Here is an 18,986-nt window from a genome sequence, read left to right as displayed (position 1 = left end):
GCGGATCCAGGAACGACTTCTGGGGAGGCGGTGGGTTGTCATACTGCTACTTTTAAGGGCTCCAAACTTTGGGATGGATTTTATTTATATATATAAAATAAGAAGGTCTCCTCCTCTGGTGGGGCGATCGCCCCCCCTAGATCCGCCCCTGAGATGTATTATGAATGTAGAAAAATACAAAATTCCAAGGGTTGATCATGATTTCTACTCACAAGCCATTACAGTATCAAAAACTCTTTATTTTATTTCTCAACATAGTTTCCTTGAAGATTCAAACACTTGTCTCTATGACGTCATCATCTGATCAAACTAGTTTACCGTGCAGATGTTCTTTAAGTTTTGGGAAGAATCTGTAGTTAGTAGAGGATCATATCAGGTGAATAAGTTGGATTTTTGAGCAATTCAAAGACTGTTTTATCACTTCTAGTCATTACATTAAGCTACCAAAACGGTCACCGAGTAGATATTCATTTAAGATATAACAAAGCATAGAACCTATTAGTTTTATTTCAATGATTCTGAAGGCCAGAACTGAAACTTTATTTTTTTATTTTATTTTATTTATTTTGTTATTTATTTATTTATTTATTGCCAAACATGTAGAAACTTGTACTTCTGGAGAGTTCTTTTATATAATATGAGAGGAAGCCATAGTGGATGTATGTAAGTTCCTTTATACGATCTTGTTCTTTATGTAGTTAAGGACCTTGTTTACGTACCTACACTACCACAATCCTTATTCGAGCTCAAAGAACGCATCAGTGCTGCAGTGCAGACAAGTGACAGGACTATGCTACAAAATGTATAGAATGAGCTCGAAATGAAATGAAATCTTTAAGTTTTACGTCCCACAATTATGACGGTTAGGCTAAAGGAGACGGTGATGATGAGAAATGAATGAAATGGTGGAAGGAAGGAAGTGGGAGGAAACGGGAGAACCCCGAGAAAACCCACGAGCACTGTGTTTGTCCACCACAAAGTACACACGGCGCGAGCTGGGATCGAACGAGGGACCCCAAGCCGACGAGGTAGAGGTGAACGCTCTACCACTGAGCCACCGCGCCCCAGAATGAACTCGAGTATCGTCTGGACACGTATTGAACATTCGTAGAAGATGCATCACCTTGGTAAATTTGTGGTTCTTTTTATATATCTTTTACTTGTGTACATGTAATACTTTTGAAAATATGGCCTTTGGAAACGAATGAATCATTTATGCTAACCGTGTATATCCCCCAAAATTTTAGATACCTATTTCTCAAACTGCTGTTTTGTTTGTTTGTTTTGTATGAAATGTTCGTATGCAATCTCACATCCGGAGTAAGCTCGTAGTGATAGTTAATCTCTGTAGGTTCTCCTGTTTCACTCCGCTACCTTTATTTCACAAATCCTGTAGCAGGGGCGGATCCAGGGGGGGCGATCGCCCCCCCCAGAAGAGAAAACTTTCTTATTTTATATATGTAAATAAAACCCATCCCAAAGTTTGGAGCCCTTAATAGTAGCAGTATGACAACCCACCGCCCCCACCCAGAAGTCGGTCCTGGATCCGCCCTGTATTTGTCACTCGTCTCCCTTAACATGCAGAACTGTAACCAAGGGCGTCCATCGGGGGGACAAGGTGGGGCGCTTGCCCCCCTTTAGAGGAAATTGTTCTTCGGAAGAACGAAAACCCAATAGGTTTTTTTTTTTAGAATAGTTACCGTAAAATTGGAGACTACATTTGAAATGTCGCTTATACTTGCCCCCTCTTGGAAACCACAACATGGGCGCCGTTGACTGTAACCATAACACATTAAACTAAAGGTTACACTGCATCAATGATATTCAATTAGTGAATAGAAGTAGTTATTCTTACCTGTATCGGGTAAAATACGATAATAAGCAAAATGCCAAATAACTTTAAGCCATCTTCTAACGTGACCCAAATGAAAACAAAGCCACATAAGGAAACGATAGGTCCAGCTATAATAAAAGGCCCATAGACCACACCATCAAAAATCTTTTGGCCATCACTTTCAAATAAATCCATTAACTGAAAAAGAAAGAAAAAAAAGAGTTATCAATGGAAATATTCTTTTTCAAGTGCGTGTATGAAGTGCATACTTCTAAAATATAAACAATTGAGGTTTTTTTCTCAGTGGTGTATTTAGGAGGGCTATCGGGCTCGAGTCTCCCTAAATAAATTTGTTAGGTTTTCGCATTCCACGTACAACAATAATCCTTCTTACAATTTCATTGACTTTCCACTTTTTTTATACTCTTTGTTCACAAGTAATAGTGTATTTGTTTAATTTCATTCCATGTAAGCACAGCGTTCTAGTTTTCTTTCGTCCATTCAACTCCAATGTTTCTTTTTCTTAGTTGTTACTTTCTCTCGTTTCCCCGTTGTTAGTTGATTCAAGTCGACCGTCGTCAGTAACATCAAAACTAAGAGGAGCTGATAAGCGTAACTGGTGTTCCACACTAACTTGTACGGATATCAACATAACAGGACTTTAGCTATTATAGTTAAGGAATATTTACATCTCTTAGCTATAAAGAAAGGTATATGTTTGAATTAAAGAAAATCAAGAAGGAATAAATAACTCGAGAAATCAGGTAAGCCAAGAGTAAGCTTCATTTTTCTTCTATGAATAGAATAAAAGCTTATATTCACTGCTAAATTTGGTATCACGTAAGATTAACCAGTCTCTAATTCTTGCCATTAAAAAATCAATTTATGCATAAATTAAAATATATGTAATTATTAAACTCAGGTGGGCAATTGTCACCCCTGCTTCCCCGTGTTGTGCATAGCCCCCCGAAAGAAAATCCTAAATAAGCCACTGCTTGTCTTAATAAAACATGTGACCACCACCAGCGGTGTAGTCAGATTGATGCTGTAGGCTATATCTGTCTGGGAGATGGTAGCTGTCGGAACCGGCAGATGGTCAGATGCAGTCCCACCATGACTCACACGTGCTTGATGCGTCTAGGAATTTTAGTAAATAATATTAAATGCAATGAAGAATGTAAAAAATGTACAAAACGCTATGACATAAACTAATAATTGGTTTCAACACCTTTCGCATAGGGTATACATTTGGGTACTCAACAATCATGACGTCATCAGCTGGACCGTATGGGAGAGGTTTTAAGCCAACAACGTCCCACTTATGGTCTGGACTGCGCTGCCCATTGAACATTTCTGCGATGTTTTGGAATGCGGACTTTGTACCACACCATGCCTACCCACATTCAGCACTCTTCTTGTGTCGACACTCCGTGAAATTATCATTCCCCAAAATACCTTTCGCCCTTCATTGCCAATATGCCTGCGAGAGTGGAGGCTGCCATCAAGGCCTAAGGTGGCCCCACATTGTATTAACTGCCAGTGCATCTCCTAATTTAACGTCCAAATTCAGGTAGGTGTCCGGATGTTATTATTACTTAGAATATAAAGAAGAAAATATGTTTTTAGAAAAACGTGGCCCTTCCTCAAAGAAACAATGATGCATTAAAAATTTAAATTGTATTCTATATCACAACCAATTTGGATTATTTTTGCTTGGAACGAAATAAGCAGTAGTATTTGGGGCATCCTGTCTTACTTTTGGTCCCTGGTCCAGGACCCATTGTCCCTGGTTCGTGGCCAATGGACCCCCTCCAAAATATATACTGAGTAGTCCTAGGTACTCTTAGGTCATTGACCCCGGGCCAGGGATCAAGGGATCAAAAGTGAGATAGGATGCCCAAAATACTTCTTAAGCTATAAGAATTTCTTGACTTAAAAAAAATACTATCTTAACTAATTACTGAAAGTTTCAGAGGAATTAAAAGTGGTCACAGGTGATCTCAGCCCCATCTAGTCACCACCTAGTTAAGTGCGTGATTGGATATATTTAGCCCACGTTAAAAAAAAAAAAATAATAATAATAATTTGTCTAATGAAGGATCTTGATTTTTAGACAACAAACTTATCCCTAAAAATCTAAATACAACTTGATTACATCATAAATATTTATGTTAACTATTGATTGGCCTTCCTCCGCTGCACTTCCTAGCAGTGTTTCTTCCAGAAACGTTTCTGGGGGCTCTCCCCTCGCTACTCTGACAGTGTCCCACAGGAGGAAACCAAAATAATATCTGTAATATTATAACAAATATAATAGTACTGTATAAAAATAGTATGTGCCCCTATGAATACTAAATGTGCCCCCCCGGAACATATTTTCTGAAAGAAACACTGCTTTCCAGATTGTCAATAAATAAATAGTATCAAATCAAAAATGAATAGTAATGGCATTATGAAAATTAATTTCCAATAAAAATTACTACATTTTCGCAAACATAGCAGTACTTAGAATAAAAATAACAATACAACGAACAAGTGCATTAAAGGAATATATTCCAGTTTGTGACCATTTCAATTATCGTCCGTTTAATTATCAACTCTGATTGACTAAGTAAATAAGTATAAACTAGTCCAGTTAATTATCAAATGGAGATTGATTCTTTGAACGAAATTTTTGGGAAGCAGGAATCACTGAACAGATTATTTTAAACTGTTAATGGAAATAAACTAACGTCGTGCTAAACATGAGTAATCGCAAAACTTTGCACCGCATTTCATAAAATGGTATTAAGCATTAAAAGTACTATAGTAATAATAATATTTTAATTATTATTATCGATAGTAATGAGTAATTGCTCCATGTAGAGGGGAGTTAAGTTTTTGTTCATTTTTCTCTGTATTAGGTATAACAATTCCCAACATGGTATGAGGAAATAAAAAATACCAGAACTAGTTCAGTGATTTATTCTTTCGAGACCTTTCGTTCAAAAGAACTAGTTGTCACTGGTTGGTTGGAAAACAGGTATTTTCTTCGTGGCTTATAATTCTTATCAACCAGGATATCAAAATTGGTCACTAAATGGATGGGACGCAGACAAGGTTGGACGACGACAAGCCTGGACACTTAATTTTGGTCGCTTCCGACAAGGTTGGACGACGACAAGCTTGGACAACGACAAGCTTGGACACTTCTCAATTTATCCTCTTGTGCCAGACTCGAACGAATTCCTGAGGTGTCCAAGCTTGTCGTGGTCGATCCCGACAAGCCTGGACACATCTAATTTTGGGTCGCTGACGACAAGTTTGGTCGACGACAAGCCTGGACACATTCCTGGGGTGTCCAAGCTTGTCGTGGTCGACCCCGACAAACCTGGACACATCTAATTTTGGGTCGCTGACGACAAGGTTGCCCAACGACAAGCCTGGACACATTCCTGAAGGTGTCCAGGCTTGTTGCGATCGACCCCGAGATGGTTTGACATATCTCATTGACAAGCCTGGACACATTCCAATGGGCCGATTTGGTGTATTCAAAGCACGTAGCAATAAGTTTGTTTAGCGCTGAAAGAGCAGCATTGCGTGAATTTCCACCAGAAAGGTTTCGTTCCGTTTCCAGGTTCGGGAGATGATAAATACCCAGGAAAGTAGCACCGCAGGCTCCATAAAGTTGCTTTGTTCTTTTTTACCAAAAATATTTCAATCCAAATATAAATTTTGTGAAAATGAATATATTTGTGCGTGTGTATGAAAAGGTACAAGTTCGCGGGTATTGAGCTATTGGTGTTTTCTTAATGTTTCTTAAAAGTAATAACCATATAGAATGCGGTTTGAATACTGATTAACATAAGCGCCGAGCTGAAACGGTGGCGCCGAACTGAGCGGGTCCGTCAGGCTTTAACGCAGCACCTAGTCACAATTAACCGCACATGCATTTAATACAAAAGAGAACGCTAAGACTGCGGCTATTCGCCGTGAAAAGCAATCGCATAAACTTTAAACGTGTTCACCTCTAGTGTTTGTGATTGTATTACGTGGTGAACTTTTTGGAGTTCCAATTCAAAATAGAATCAATTTCCAACTAACGTATTCATTTAATTTTCGCGTCTGAAATGTAGAATGGCGACGGTTTTCTACATGCTTTCAATTTGTGCTTTAAATCATGTTCACTTTCACACGTGATCACCTAAGAAAATGCAATGTTACGCATCTGATTTGCAAGATATCTTGATCAAAAGTTGTTAGTACATTCTCCTATCCTTCGACAGTAAGGATATAAAGCTAAACTATGATCACTCTGGCGGTTTCTTATACAATTTTTGTCAGTGCGCATCTCAGAACGTTTAGTTCCTAGACCCGGGCTTAGTAGGCCTATTGGGAAATCCGGGCCTGCAGGAACAAATAATGAAATCTAATTGGAAACTTTCAAAATGTGGGCATAGAGAGAAAGGTAAATTATCAAACAAAATATATAATGAAGGAGAGCAGAAGAAATTAAGTGCTGTAACAGCAATATTAAAAAGATGGAATTAAAGAGAAGTAGAATGGGTGAGACTACGCACTAACTGAAGAATGCGATAAGCCAGGGGGAGCGAGAAAGAAGCTTAGTATTAATGCAGACTCTTCAGATCAAATCTGTAACACTTGTACGAAAAACAAGTATCAGCATTTAGCTGCCCGTCTGTCTCATTTTCCTTGGATTAGAGTCATAAAACTATCCACTCTTTCATACACTGATGTCAAACAAGAGAGTTCCACGCATAATTTTCTCTACCATTCAAGACTACATCTGTATAGCTCAAACGATTAATTCAATTCTAACATTGCAGTTTGGAAACCCACACTTTCTTGTAACATTGTTCTCCATCGAGATGTCGTCCGTAGAAAAACACACTGTGCGATATTGGAATATTCTTGGTTTATATTTCAAAATTGCTCATGTTCTCATAGTCCGAAAATAACATCAAGATTAGCTCAAATACTTGTTGTCCCAGCCTAATGCTGCTATGACACTGTTAGTTTCCTTTAATGTTTTTACTGGTTTAAATAAAATACAGTGATGCACCTATGAAAATATCCTAAATATAGTCTATACCCTCCTCAAAATATTCTAAATATGGCCTATACACTCCTCAAACAAATCCTGGGTACGGCCCTCTTTAAGACGAACCCCATTCTCAGCTTTTGAACATCCTACTAAGAGGCACGCAAACAAAAATTCTCTACATGGTCATAAATCATGATTTTTTTTTTTTTAGATATTCCTTGTTCTATCAGGTATTCTTCCAGAAACCAGATATACTTAATTTGCTTACGATTGCTCACCAGATGATCTCCCCAAATAACTCACTTCCATAATTGTTCATCAAAAAAGTCCAATTTTTTGCGAAGTGTAGGCCTACTCACGCTAATAATTGATTCACCTCCCGTAATGAAATAAGCGTTTTCACGAAAAGAATTTCATAATACTAGGCATTTAACCTGATCAAAGAAAGCATTTAACCTGATCGATGTTTAAGAACGCGCCCCTAGAGTCAGCGGTGCATGAAAACGTGGCTTTCACGGCAGAGTCGCACGGTCCGTACTTACCATGATTTTTTGGCGGAAATATTGCAACGATTGCTAAATACTGCTTGTAATTTTTAAAATAAAACGAAAATTTTGTAAATAACAATCTATTTTAATAAAAGAAATAAATTTAAAATAAATCAAAAATCCTCTAGTAGAGGGCAGTAGCTGACTGGCGAGAATCAGCCAATAGCTATATAGATGCGATCCATGCAACTCTATATTGAAGGGCGTGTATGTATGCACTGGAAACGCCTTAACTGGTAGAGTTTATTGGAACAGACATTTCAAATTGGGTCGTTGACGACAAGCCTGGACACATTCCTGGGGTGTCCAGGTTTGTCGCGGTCGATCTCGACAAGCCTGGACACATATTATTTTGGGTCGTTAACGACAAGGTTGGACAACGACAAGCCTGGACACATTCCTGGGGTATCCAAGCTTGTCGTGGTCGACCCCGACAAACCTGGACACATCTAATTTTGAGTCGCTGACGACAAGCCTGGACACATTCCTGAAGGTGTCCACGCTTGTCGCGATCGACCCCGAGATGGTTTGACATATCTCATTTTGGGTCGCTGACGACAAGGTTGGCCAACGACAAGCTTGGACACAAAAAGTGTCCAGGCTTGTCGTCGTCCAACCTTGTCGTTGTCCAACCTTGGCGCGGTCCCAAATGGATGATATTGACATTAGTCGCAAACAGAACTGATCACAAGTACGGCGGAGTCCATTAAAGCCTATTTCGCCCGTTTCGAACAATACATATGCATATACCCTCCCACACTTGTTGTGTCATTGTCTCTATGCTGCAAAAGTACGTAACATTTTGTACAAAGTAATAAAAAGTAAATAAATAAATATTAATTTATTATTATTATTATTATTATTATTATTATTATTAGTGTTGCCACGAGACGAAACATTTCTCGTGTCTCGTCTCGTCTCGTCTCGTAAACGAGACGAGACACGAGACGAGACAGAACCCTTTCAGACGAGACACGAGACGAGACAGAATGCTTGTCCCGTCTCGAAAACGAGACGAGACGGAACGTCTCGTGAAATGTCTCGTCTCATCTCGTGTCTCGAAAATGAAAACGCTGGTGGGAATGGCCAAGATTGAAATTGCCAGTGGTCATATAGGTTGCAAAAGGAAAATCCCCTTTGTGAGAAAATATGTTGAAAAGCCTTCATAGAAAAGTGTCCTCTGTCTATTGAATGAAACAATCGTGATACATGAGCTTCCAGGAATATCATCCTTAATGTCTTGTCCCCAATTCCCCTTGCTGTAAACTTAGGAATTCTCATTTTTTTCATTTCTGGCTGGAATGGTGACAAACAAAATCAAAGACAGGGAAGATTTTTACAAGGTCAAGAAACCGAACTACCACCACCAGCTATTCAATTGGAAAACTGTGTAAGGTCTACACTCATCACAGGCTGTAGTTGTGGTATTCTTTTTGCTATATGAACCGAAAACGGCAATTGAAATATGTCATCTTGCAACTAAAATTTTGTCTTCTCTCTCTCTCTCTCTATCTCTCTCTCTCTCTCTCACACACACACACATACACATAAAAACACACTTATACCATTTTACCAATCGCTCGCTTATTATACAGCAGTCATGTTGTAAAATTCACCTCTTTGTTTGGAAGCCGGTCGAAGGACAAAGGAAAGCAAAGATACTGTCGACGAACCCTTCAAATTGTTTGCTTTCAGCAAATTTATGGTACTAACAATACCACTGGAGGTGAAGAGGTTTTACAGGGGGGCCTTCCTTTTGTTGCGCGGAAATGTTTGATCTGACCAGAGTGCGAAATTGCCCTCTGCTTCCATGTTGAGAGGACTGGAATATTTCCCTTTCCTAGTGAATAATATTCATTAGGACCTGAATTATATTCAAAAATGGTTTCTTACAGGCGCATAAAACCTTTCGAACTTGATAAATGTAAAGAACATTTGGTATAATATTCATGGAACTCCGTTGAAAGCAGAAAATATCATGAGAATGATCAAACTTCGAACATTGAAGAACATAATTAACAGAAAAGAAATAGGATACCCAAACCATATTTTTAAACCTGCTATAATATGTATATCCTATATTTTTACTAATTCCTTACTCCCATGAAAGTATCTTGGGGGAGGATATTCTCTCCAATTTTTTCAGACTGAAATCCTTTTATCCCGTACGACTTCCCCCCCCCTGACACGATACGAAAAAACAAATGCTGTTAAAATCCATACACATGACCCTTCCGGGACTCAACTCGGGGACTTCAAGCCGATGGTCTATCGCCGCAGACCGCTCGGCTTGGTATGAAGATGTACGTTGTATGATTGCGAATAGATCACGACAATATAAGAAACTTTAATCCAAAATGGCCGCCCAAAAATCAACTTTTTTTTAGACCACTAGCTAATCTGGGTGTACTATCATGAGTTTGTTACACAAACGGGGCAACCACCATATAGTATCACACATCCCGCGGTTGTGGGAACAGATTTGAACCATGGAGGTGAAGACTGGCTCCAAGCATTCTTTCGTCCGATGTGTCGTTCAGCTCCCATTAATATGACACTTTAAGTAGAGCTTACTGTGCAGTAACATATAAAATTTCAATCAAATACTTTCCATTACTCAATAAAATTATTTGGTTCCGAGCTTTTTTTTAAAAAAAAAATAATTGCAACAAATCTAAACATGCTAAAATGGAAAGTAGTTTTTTGATTGGTATGGGTTAACACTGTGAAACCTAAAGGCTGGAATATATGAAATCAAAGTGTACACACATATCTATCTCTCTATCTATCTATATACCGTATTTACGCGTGTATAACGCGTCCCCGTGTAAGCCGCGCACCCCCAATTTCTGGAACGTTAAAATTGAAAAATAAATAAATAAATAAATAAATAAAAACTCATGTAAGCAGCGCACATCAATTTTCTGAAAAAAAAGGTACAATGTATTTTTCATCCTACTTTTAATCATTAAAATTGTTATACACAGAGACAATCCAACAATACTGTGATTATTAACAGAAATCACTCCCGTGCCTAGCTTTCTTCGTCGACAAGGAGCTGGAGCACGTATCACCATCGGACTAAATAAAGTCTTCGCTCCCATCGCTGGTATTGGAAATGCAGCATTTTTTAAAGCTGCGGACGACAAGATCCTCTGGAATTGAATTCCATGCTTCAATAATCCATTCGCACAAAAGGCGGAGTGCAGGTTTCTTAATTCGGCCAGTTGGCGTAGTTTCGTGTACTGCAGTTGCCATCCATTCAGTGTACAGTCGCCGCAAGTAGTTCTTGAGAGGCCGGTTGATGCAAAGAGGAAAGATGAGCTGCAACTTGTCATTTTATATTAAAACTTTTCTACTCTTGTAAAATTACTCACAATATTCCAGTATTAGGCTAATAAAAACTCCCCGTGATTTTAAATGCTTGGTGGTTCAGTCAATTCTACATTTCCTCGTGTATGCCGCGCACCCTGTTTTTTGACTTCGTTTTTGTGCAGAAAAGGTCCACGGCATACACGGATAAATACGGTATCTTTCCATCTCTCTCTCTCTGATATATATATATATATATATATATATATATATATATATATATATATAGACACTATAAAGCAAGTGGGTTGATAGTATACGGTAGTGTCAGGGATGGTGACACCTTTACATCGAACTGTGTTTGTCGTGTAAACATTATTTGACATTAGTGTCTTCATCTTCGACGTACCTATGAGCATTTTACTGTATATTCGTGTATTGAAACTGGTGAAACAAATTTCAGTTTCAGAATGTAAAAAAAAAAAAAAAAAAAAAAAGCCAGGTTCGAGAAGCCTCAGACAACTAACAGCAGAGATATATTGTCTTGTAAACTATTTGTCCTTGCCTTGTGAGCTTATTTGAATTTATTTTTAAGACCTTTAGGCAACTTTGGCCGAATGGATGATGATGGGGAAATTAGTGGAATGAAGAAAGTAGTAGGATACTAGACAACTTCGAGAAAACACACACATTCGAAAAATGAAATGAAATGAAATGAAATCTTTGAGTTTTACGTCTCACGGTTATGCCGGTTAGGCTAAAGGAGACAGTGATGAGTAATGAATGAAATGGTGGAATGAAGAAAGTGGGAGGAAACGGGAAAACCCCGAGAAAACCCACGCACATGGTGTTTGTCCACTACAAAGTTCACTTGGCGGGGCTGGGATCGAACCCGAGACCCCAAGCACCAGAGGTGAACGCTCTACCACTGAGCCACCGCGGTCACCACACACATTCAATGTTTGTCCACCACAAAGCTCACATGGCACTAACCGAGATCGAACAGAGTAGTATGGGCCTGACTTCAGCTAACTTTTTGGCCCCTGGGTCCCTGCCTCAGGACCCATGGTCCCTGGCCGGGGTCAATGACCTAGGGGTACATAGGACCACCCCCTCTAAATTTTGGCAGGGGTACCTTGGCCCACCCCCTAAATTTTGGCAGGGGTACATAGGACCACCCCCCTTAAATTTTGGAAATTGCCAAATCTAAAAATTTGGTATGGTAGCCTAGGACCACTGTATGTACCTCTATCAGTATTGGGGGTCTATGTCGTTCCCTTTCATGGGTAAAAAATTGCCAAAAAGTCAAATTTCGGGGGTTTTTGACCTAATTTATCCCCTTGGATGAGATGTTATTACCCTATATGGTTATATGGGCGTATACAGGGGTCCATTACCTTTCATAAGACATGGGTATATTAATGCACCCCTTGAAAAATTTGGGAGGGGTACCTTGGCCCACCCCTTCAATTTTGGAAATTGCCCAATTTCAACATTGGGTATTATAGTACAGGACCCTAATATGTACTATGATAAATTTGGGTGGTCCACCTCATTTCCTTTTAGGGGTACATAGGACCACCCCCCTTAAATTTTGGAAATTGCCAAATCTAAAAATTTGGTGTGGTAGCCTAGGACCATAGTATGTACCTCTATCAGTATTGGGTGTCTATGTCGTTCCCTTTCATGAGTAAAAAATTGCCAAAAATTTAAATTTCGGGGGTTTTTGACCTAATTTATCCCCTTTGATGAGGTATTATTACCCTATATTGTTATATGGGCGTATACAGGGGTCCATTACCTTTCATAATATATGGGTACATTTGTGCACCCCTTGAAAAATTTGGGAGGGGTACCTTGGCCCACCCCTTAAATTTTGGAAATTGACCGATTTAAACATTGGGTATTATAGTACAGGACCCTAATATGTATCATGATAAATTTGGGCGGTCCACCTCGTTTCCTTCCAGGGGCACAAAATTGCCAAAATATAAACGTAAGCAATACGTTATACCACGTGTTTGATTTTTGGTCGATTTTATCCCCTTTGATGAGATGTTATTACCTTATATGGTTATATGGTCATGTATAGGGGTCCATTACCTTTCATAAGATATCGGTATATTTGTACACACCTTTAAAAATTTGGGAGGGGTACTTTGGCCCACCCCTTAAATTTTGGAAATTGCTCATTTTGTATATTTGGTATTATAGTACCGGACCCTAACATGTATTATAATAAATTTAGGTGGTCCACCTCGTTCCTTTCTAGGGGTACAAAATTGTCAAAATATAAACGTAAGCAATACGTTGTACCACGTGTTTGTTCTTTTGGCCCAATTTATCCTCTTGGATGAGGTCCTATTACCTTATATGGTTATATGGTCATGTATAGGGGTCCATTACTTTTCATAAGACATGGGTATATTAATGCACCCCTTTAAAAAATTTGGGAGGGGTACATTGGCCCATCCCTTCATTTTTAGAAATTGCCCAATTTAAACATTTGGTATTATAGTATAGGACGCTAATATGGATCACTATAAATTTGGGTGGTCCACCTCGTTCCCTTTTAGGGGTACAAAATTGCCAAATTTTAGTACAACCACGTGTTTGGTTTTTAACCTAATTTATCTCCTTGGATGAGGTCCTATTACCTTATATGGTTATATGGTCATGTATAGGGGTCTATTCCCTATCATAAGACATAGGTACATTTGTGCAATCCTTTAAAAATTTGGGAGGGGTACTTTGGCCCACCCTTAAATTTTAGAAATTGCTCATTTTATATATTTGGTATTATAGTACAGGACCCTAACATGTATTATGATAAATTTGGGTGGTCCACCTCGTTCCCTTTTAGGGGTACAAAATTGCCAAATTTTACTACAACCACGTGTTTGGTATTTTGGTTCAATTTATCCCCTTGGATGAGGTCCTATTACCTTATATGATTATATGGTTATGTATATTGGTCCATTCCCTATTATAAGACATGGGTATATTGATGCACCCCGGGAGGGGTACCTTGGCCCACCTCTTTATTTTGGAAATTGCCCAATTTAAACATTTTGGTACAATAGTATAAGACCCTAATATATATTACTATAAATTTGGGTGGTCCACCTCGTTCCCTTTCATGGGTACGAAATTGCCAAATTTTTAGTACAACCACGTGTTTCGTTTTGACCTAATTTATTCACTTGGATGAGGTCCTATTACCTAATATGATTATATGGTCATGTATAGGGGTCCATTTTCTATCATAAGACATAGGTACGTACATTGATGCACCCCGGGATGGGTACCATAGCCAATCCCTTAAATTTTGGAAATTTTTCAATTTGAGCATTCGGTATCATAGTACATGCCTCAACATGTATCATGATAAATTTGGGTGGTCCACCTCGTTCCCTTTTAGGGGTACAAAATTGCCAAAAATATAAACGTAAGCAATACGTTGTATCACGTGTTTGGTTTTTGGCCCAATTTCTCCCCTTTGATGAGGCTCTATTACCTTATATGGTTATATGGTCATGTATATGGGTTCATTTCCTATCATAAGACATGGGTACATTGACGCACCCTTTAAAAATTTGGGAGGGGTATCTTGACTCATCCACTCAGCTTTAGAAATTGTTTAATATAAACATTTGGTATCATAGTACAGGACTTCAATATGTACCACTATAAATTTGGATGGTCCACATCGTTCCCTTTTCATAGGTAAAGAACTACCAAAAAATCAAATTTCGGAGGTTATTGACCCCTATTTAGCACGTTATATGGTTTATTACCTTTATATGTTTTTGTTCTCTTTTAAATTTGGGAATTATCAGGTAACATAATTTGGTAAACGTTTTCTAGGACCCATTGGTGTTCCTCTTATGGCCAAATATTCAAAATTTAAAGGTTATTGACCGGCTTTATTATTGAATAACTACAGGATTTATTACTTTTTCATAAGACACAGGTGTATTTGTGTACCAATCTTAAATTTTGGGAGGGGTACATTTCTTATTGTCATATCAATAATTGGTAATTGGATAGTATCTCATTCATTGGGTAAATCATTGTGATCACGTGATCAGTTATTGACCTATGATGGGATTAGGAGTCCAGGACAATGGTACATTGAAACTTTGTACGATAATTTGATAATGCGTCATTGGTATTGATTATTACAGCCAAATATAAACGTAAGCAATACGATGTACCACGTGATTGACCTTGATGAGGTAGTGTACAGGGATACATGGCTAACCTTATTGAATCTTATGACTCATAGTCTTAAGGGAATACATGCTACAACACTGGCAAAGTTATTGTTGATGCAATTTGATTGGTTGATCACTATCTTTCGTGCAATCTGATTGGCTGATCACTATCTTTCGTGCAATCTGATTGGTTGCTGATTTTCAAATCTTTGCTGCATTCAGTTTTGTTTTAACATTTAAAAATCTTGGTTTCGTTCAACATTTTGCACTCACTGATAAATATGATGAAAACCGTTTATTTGGTAATCGAATAGTTAAAAACCGGATAACGTTTGACGGTTAACCGTGAAACGTAAAATTTTTGTTTGAAAGTTTTTGTTTGAAAAAAATTTTGTTTGAAAATTTTGTTTGAAATTTTTTGTTTGAAATTTTTGTTTCAAAATTTTTTGTTTGAAATTTTTTGTTTGAAATTTTTTGTTTCAATTTTTTGTTTAAAAGTTTTTGTTTGAAAATTTTTCGTTTCAAAAATTTTTCGTTTCTAATTTTTTGTTTCAAAGTTTGGTTTGACATTTTTTTTAAAAGTTTGTGCACTCATTAGTAAAGAACCGGTACTGTTTAGAACTAAAACCTCTGGCAACATTGTGGTGCAATAGTACACATCAGAATATGGGGTTGTACTTGAAATGAAAAAACACAATTCATTGAAATGGATCATTTTATTACACTCCACATACATCCATACCAGATAGTGGTTCTGGATATTGTCGATACAATGTATTTTGAACTTCTTGCACTAGTTTGTCTTTAGCATATAATTTTAATTCCAATTGAAGTCTTTTAAGGTCTATTGCGATATCAATTGGTGGAAACTCAATGTCCATTTGATCACAAATAAACTGCTTATCAATACAGTTATGCACCCACGAACGATGTTGACAACCATCACAATATCTAGATACATGTTGTACAATATGCATAACACATTTTTCAAAATAGTACTTTTTCAGGAATATACTTGTTTTGTTGCACACTTCCACTGCATGTTTCACACACTGAAATACGCTGATAAATTTGTTCCATTCTGTTTCCGTTAGATACACCATGTTGCGAGGGACATGAAATGTACTCTTTTTACGTAACAGCACCATCTTCTCTTCGAGGACTGTACGCATCACCACTTCATGATTTGAGCCTAATGATTTGACTATGGTCACATTTAGCTCATCATGAAAATAATCGTTCATTTGGTCGATTCGTGAACATAATATTTGCCATTCTTCACAGGTCAGTTGTACACCAAATTGTTCTGCTTTGCCCAATCGAATTACTGGTTCAAATGTTCTAGCACTGATACCAATCATCACATGTTTTGTTTGAAATATATTTATTGGATAATAGCTTGCGAAGATGAACTCTTTATCGTTAGAAGTACACATCTTTCCTCCTGAAAAGCACTTGCTCAAATGATTTCGTGGGATGACAGTGTATTTGCTGGTTTATAGTTATTGCTGACGTCATGAGCTGACATTTGAATTCATGATTTCATCACAGTTACTGACGTCATGCCGAGCAACCACATTCATACAACTATGTCTGATGTGCTGATGTTTGAATTCATGATTTCATCACAATGGCTGACGAATCCGGCTGTGTACTAAATTCAAATTGATGACTTCGACCCAAGAGTCTTTTATAGCATAAAGATACAGATCCTGTATTTAAGAAACGCAGCAGTTCTTCTTGTTTTGATGCTTCCATGGGTAAATATCTTGCTGGTAAAATTATATTCTTATCATTTTCAAGCTTCACTACGATTCTTAATCCAAACTGTGTAGGGATCATTTGGCTAGCTAAGATTCTATAAGGTACATTCTGTTGTAAATCAGTAATCTTATTAAATGATTTCATCACATCACGTGTGTTTAGAAACTGCAGACAAGTAGCCATGATGATGTTATCATGAATATTAACTCGAACGATGATGCAAATCTGATGACGTTGCATTATCATGTTCTGACGTGTACTATTGCACCACAATGTTGCCAGAGGTTTTAGTTCTAAACAGTACCGGTTCTTTACTAATGAGTGCACAAACTTTTAAAAAAAATGTCAAACCAAACTTTGAAACAAAAAATTAGAAACGAAAAATTTTTGAAACGAAAAATTTTCAAACAAAAACTTTTAAACAAAAAATTGAAACAAAAAATTTCAAACAAAAAATTTCAAACAAAAAATTTTGAAACAAAAATTTCAAACAAAAAATTTCAAACAAAATTTTCAAACAAAATTTTTTTCAAACAAAAACTTTCAAACAAAAATTTTACGTTTCACGGTTAACCGTCAAACGTTATCCGGTTTTTAACTATTCGATTACCAAATAAACGGTTTTCATCATATTTATCAGTGAGTGCAAAATGTTGAACGAAACCAAGATTTTTAAATGTTAAAACAAAACTGAATGCAGCAAAGATTTGAAAATCAGCAACCAATCAGATTGCACGAAAGATAGTGATCAGCCAATCAGATTGCACGAAAGATAGTGATCAACCAATCAAATTGCATCAACAATAACTTTGCCAGTGTTGTAGCATGTATTCCCTTAAGACTATGAGTCATAAGATTCAATAAGGTTAGCCATGTATCCCTGTACACTACCTCATCAAGGTCAATCACGTGGTACATCGTATTGCTTACGTTTATATTTGGCTGTAATAATCAATACCAATGACGCATTATCAAATTATCGTACAAAGTTTCAATGTACCATTGTCCTGGACTCCTAATCCCATCATAGGTCAATAACTGATCACGTGATCACAATGATTTACCCAATGAATGAGATACTATCCAATTACCAATTATTGATATGACAATAAGAAATGTACCCCTCCCAAAATTTAAGATTGGTACACAAATACACCTGTGTCTTATGAAAAAGTAATAAATCCTGTAGTTATTCAATAATAAAGCCGGTCAATAACCTTTAAATTTTGAATATTTGGCCATAAGAGGAACACCAATGGGTCCTAGAAAACGTTTACCAAATTATGTTACCTGATAATTCCCAAATTTAAAAGAGAACAAAAACATATAAAGGTAATAAACCATATAACGTGCTAAATAGGGGTCAATAACCTCCGAAATTTGATTTTTTGGTAGTTCTTTACCTATGAAAAGGGAACGATGTGGACCATCCAAATTTATAGTGGTACATATTGAAGTCCTGTACTATGATACCAAATGCTTATATTAAACAATTTCTAAAGCTGAGTGGATGAGTCAAGATACCCCTCCCAAATTTTTAAAGGGTGCGTCAATGTACCCATGTCTTATGATAGGAAATGAACCCATATACATGACCATATAACCATATAAGGTAATAGAGCCTCATCAAAGGGGAGAAATTGGGCCAAAAACCAAACACGTGATACAACGTATTGCTTACGTTTATATTTTTGGCAATTTTGTACCCCTAAAAGGGAACGAGGTGGACCACCCAAATTTATCATGATACATGTTGAGGCATGTACTATGATACCGAATGCTCAAATTGAAAAATTTCCAAAATTTAAGGGATTGGCTATGGTACCCATCCCGGGGTGCATCAATGTACGTACCTATGTCTTATGATAGAAAATGGACCCCTATACATGACCATATAATCATATTAGGTAATAGGACCTCATCCAAGTGAATAAATTAGGTCAAAACGAAACACGTGGTTGTACTAAAAATTTGGCAATTTCGTACCCATGAAAGGGAACGAGGTGGACCACCCAAATTTATAGTAATATATATTAGGGTCTTATACTATTGTACCAAAATGTTTAAATTGGGCAATTTCCAAAATAAAGAGGTGGGCCAAGGTACCCCTCCCGGGGTGCATCAATATACCCATGTCTTATAATAGGGAATGGACCAATATACATAACCATATAATCATATAAGGTAATAGGACCTCATCCAAGGGGATAAATTGAACCAAAATACCAAACACGTGGTTGTAGTAAAATTTGGCAATTTTGTACCCC

At 37.5% G+C, this 18,986-nt stretch overlaps 1 protein-coding gene across 2 annotated transcripts in view; it reads right to left on the bottom strand.

Annotated features, from left to right (window-relative positions):
• Positions 1 to 18,986, bottom strand: part of LOC145684317 (ATP-binding cassette sub-family C member 5-like) — a 247,495-nt gene that overhangs the window by 110,827 nt on the left and 117,682 nt on the right. For both annotated transcript variants that reach the window (XM_081756504.1, XM_081756503.1), the window contains exon 8: positions 1,856 to 2,032. In XM_081756504.1, the coding sequence (XP_081612630.1) occupies positions 1,856 to 2,032 (177 nt within the window). The remainder of the gene's footprint in view (positions 1 to 1,855; positions 2,033 to 18,986) is intronic.

Source organism: Thermobia domestica, chromosome 4 (assembly GCF_964235325.1).
Source record: "Thermobia domestica chromosome 4, izTheDome1.hap1.1, whole genome shotgun sequence".
In the NCBI taxonomy this organism is placed as follows: Eukaryota; Metazoa; Arthropoda; class Insecta; order Zygentoma; family Lepismatidae; genus Thermobia; species Thermobia domestica.
Note: the sequence above shows the minus strand (reverse complement) of the source record. Positions and strands in the feature narration are given on the sequence as shown.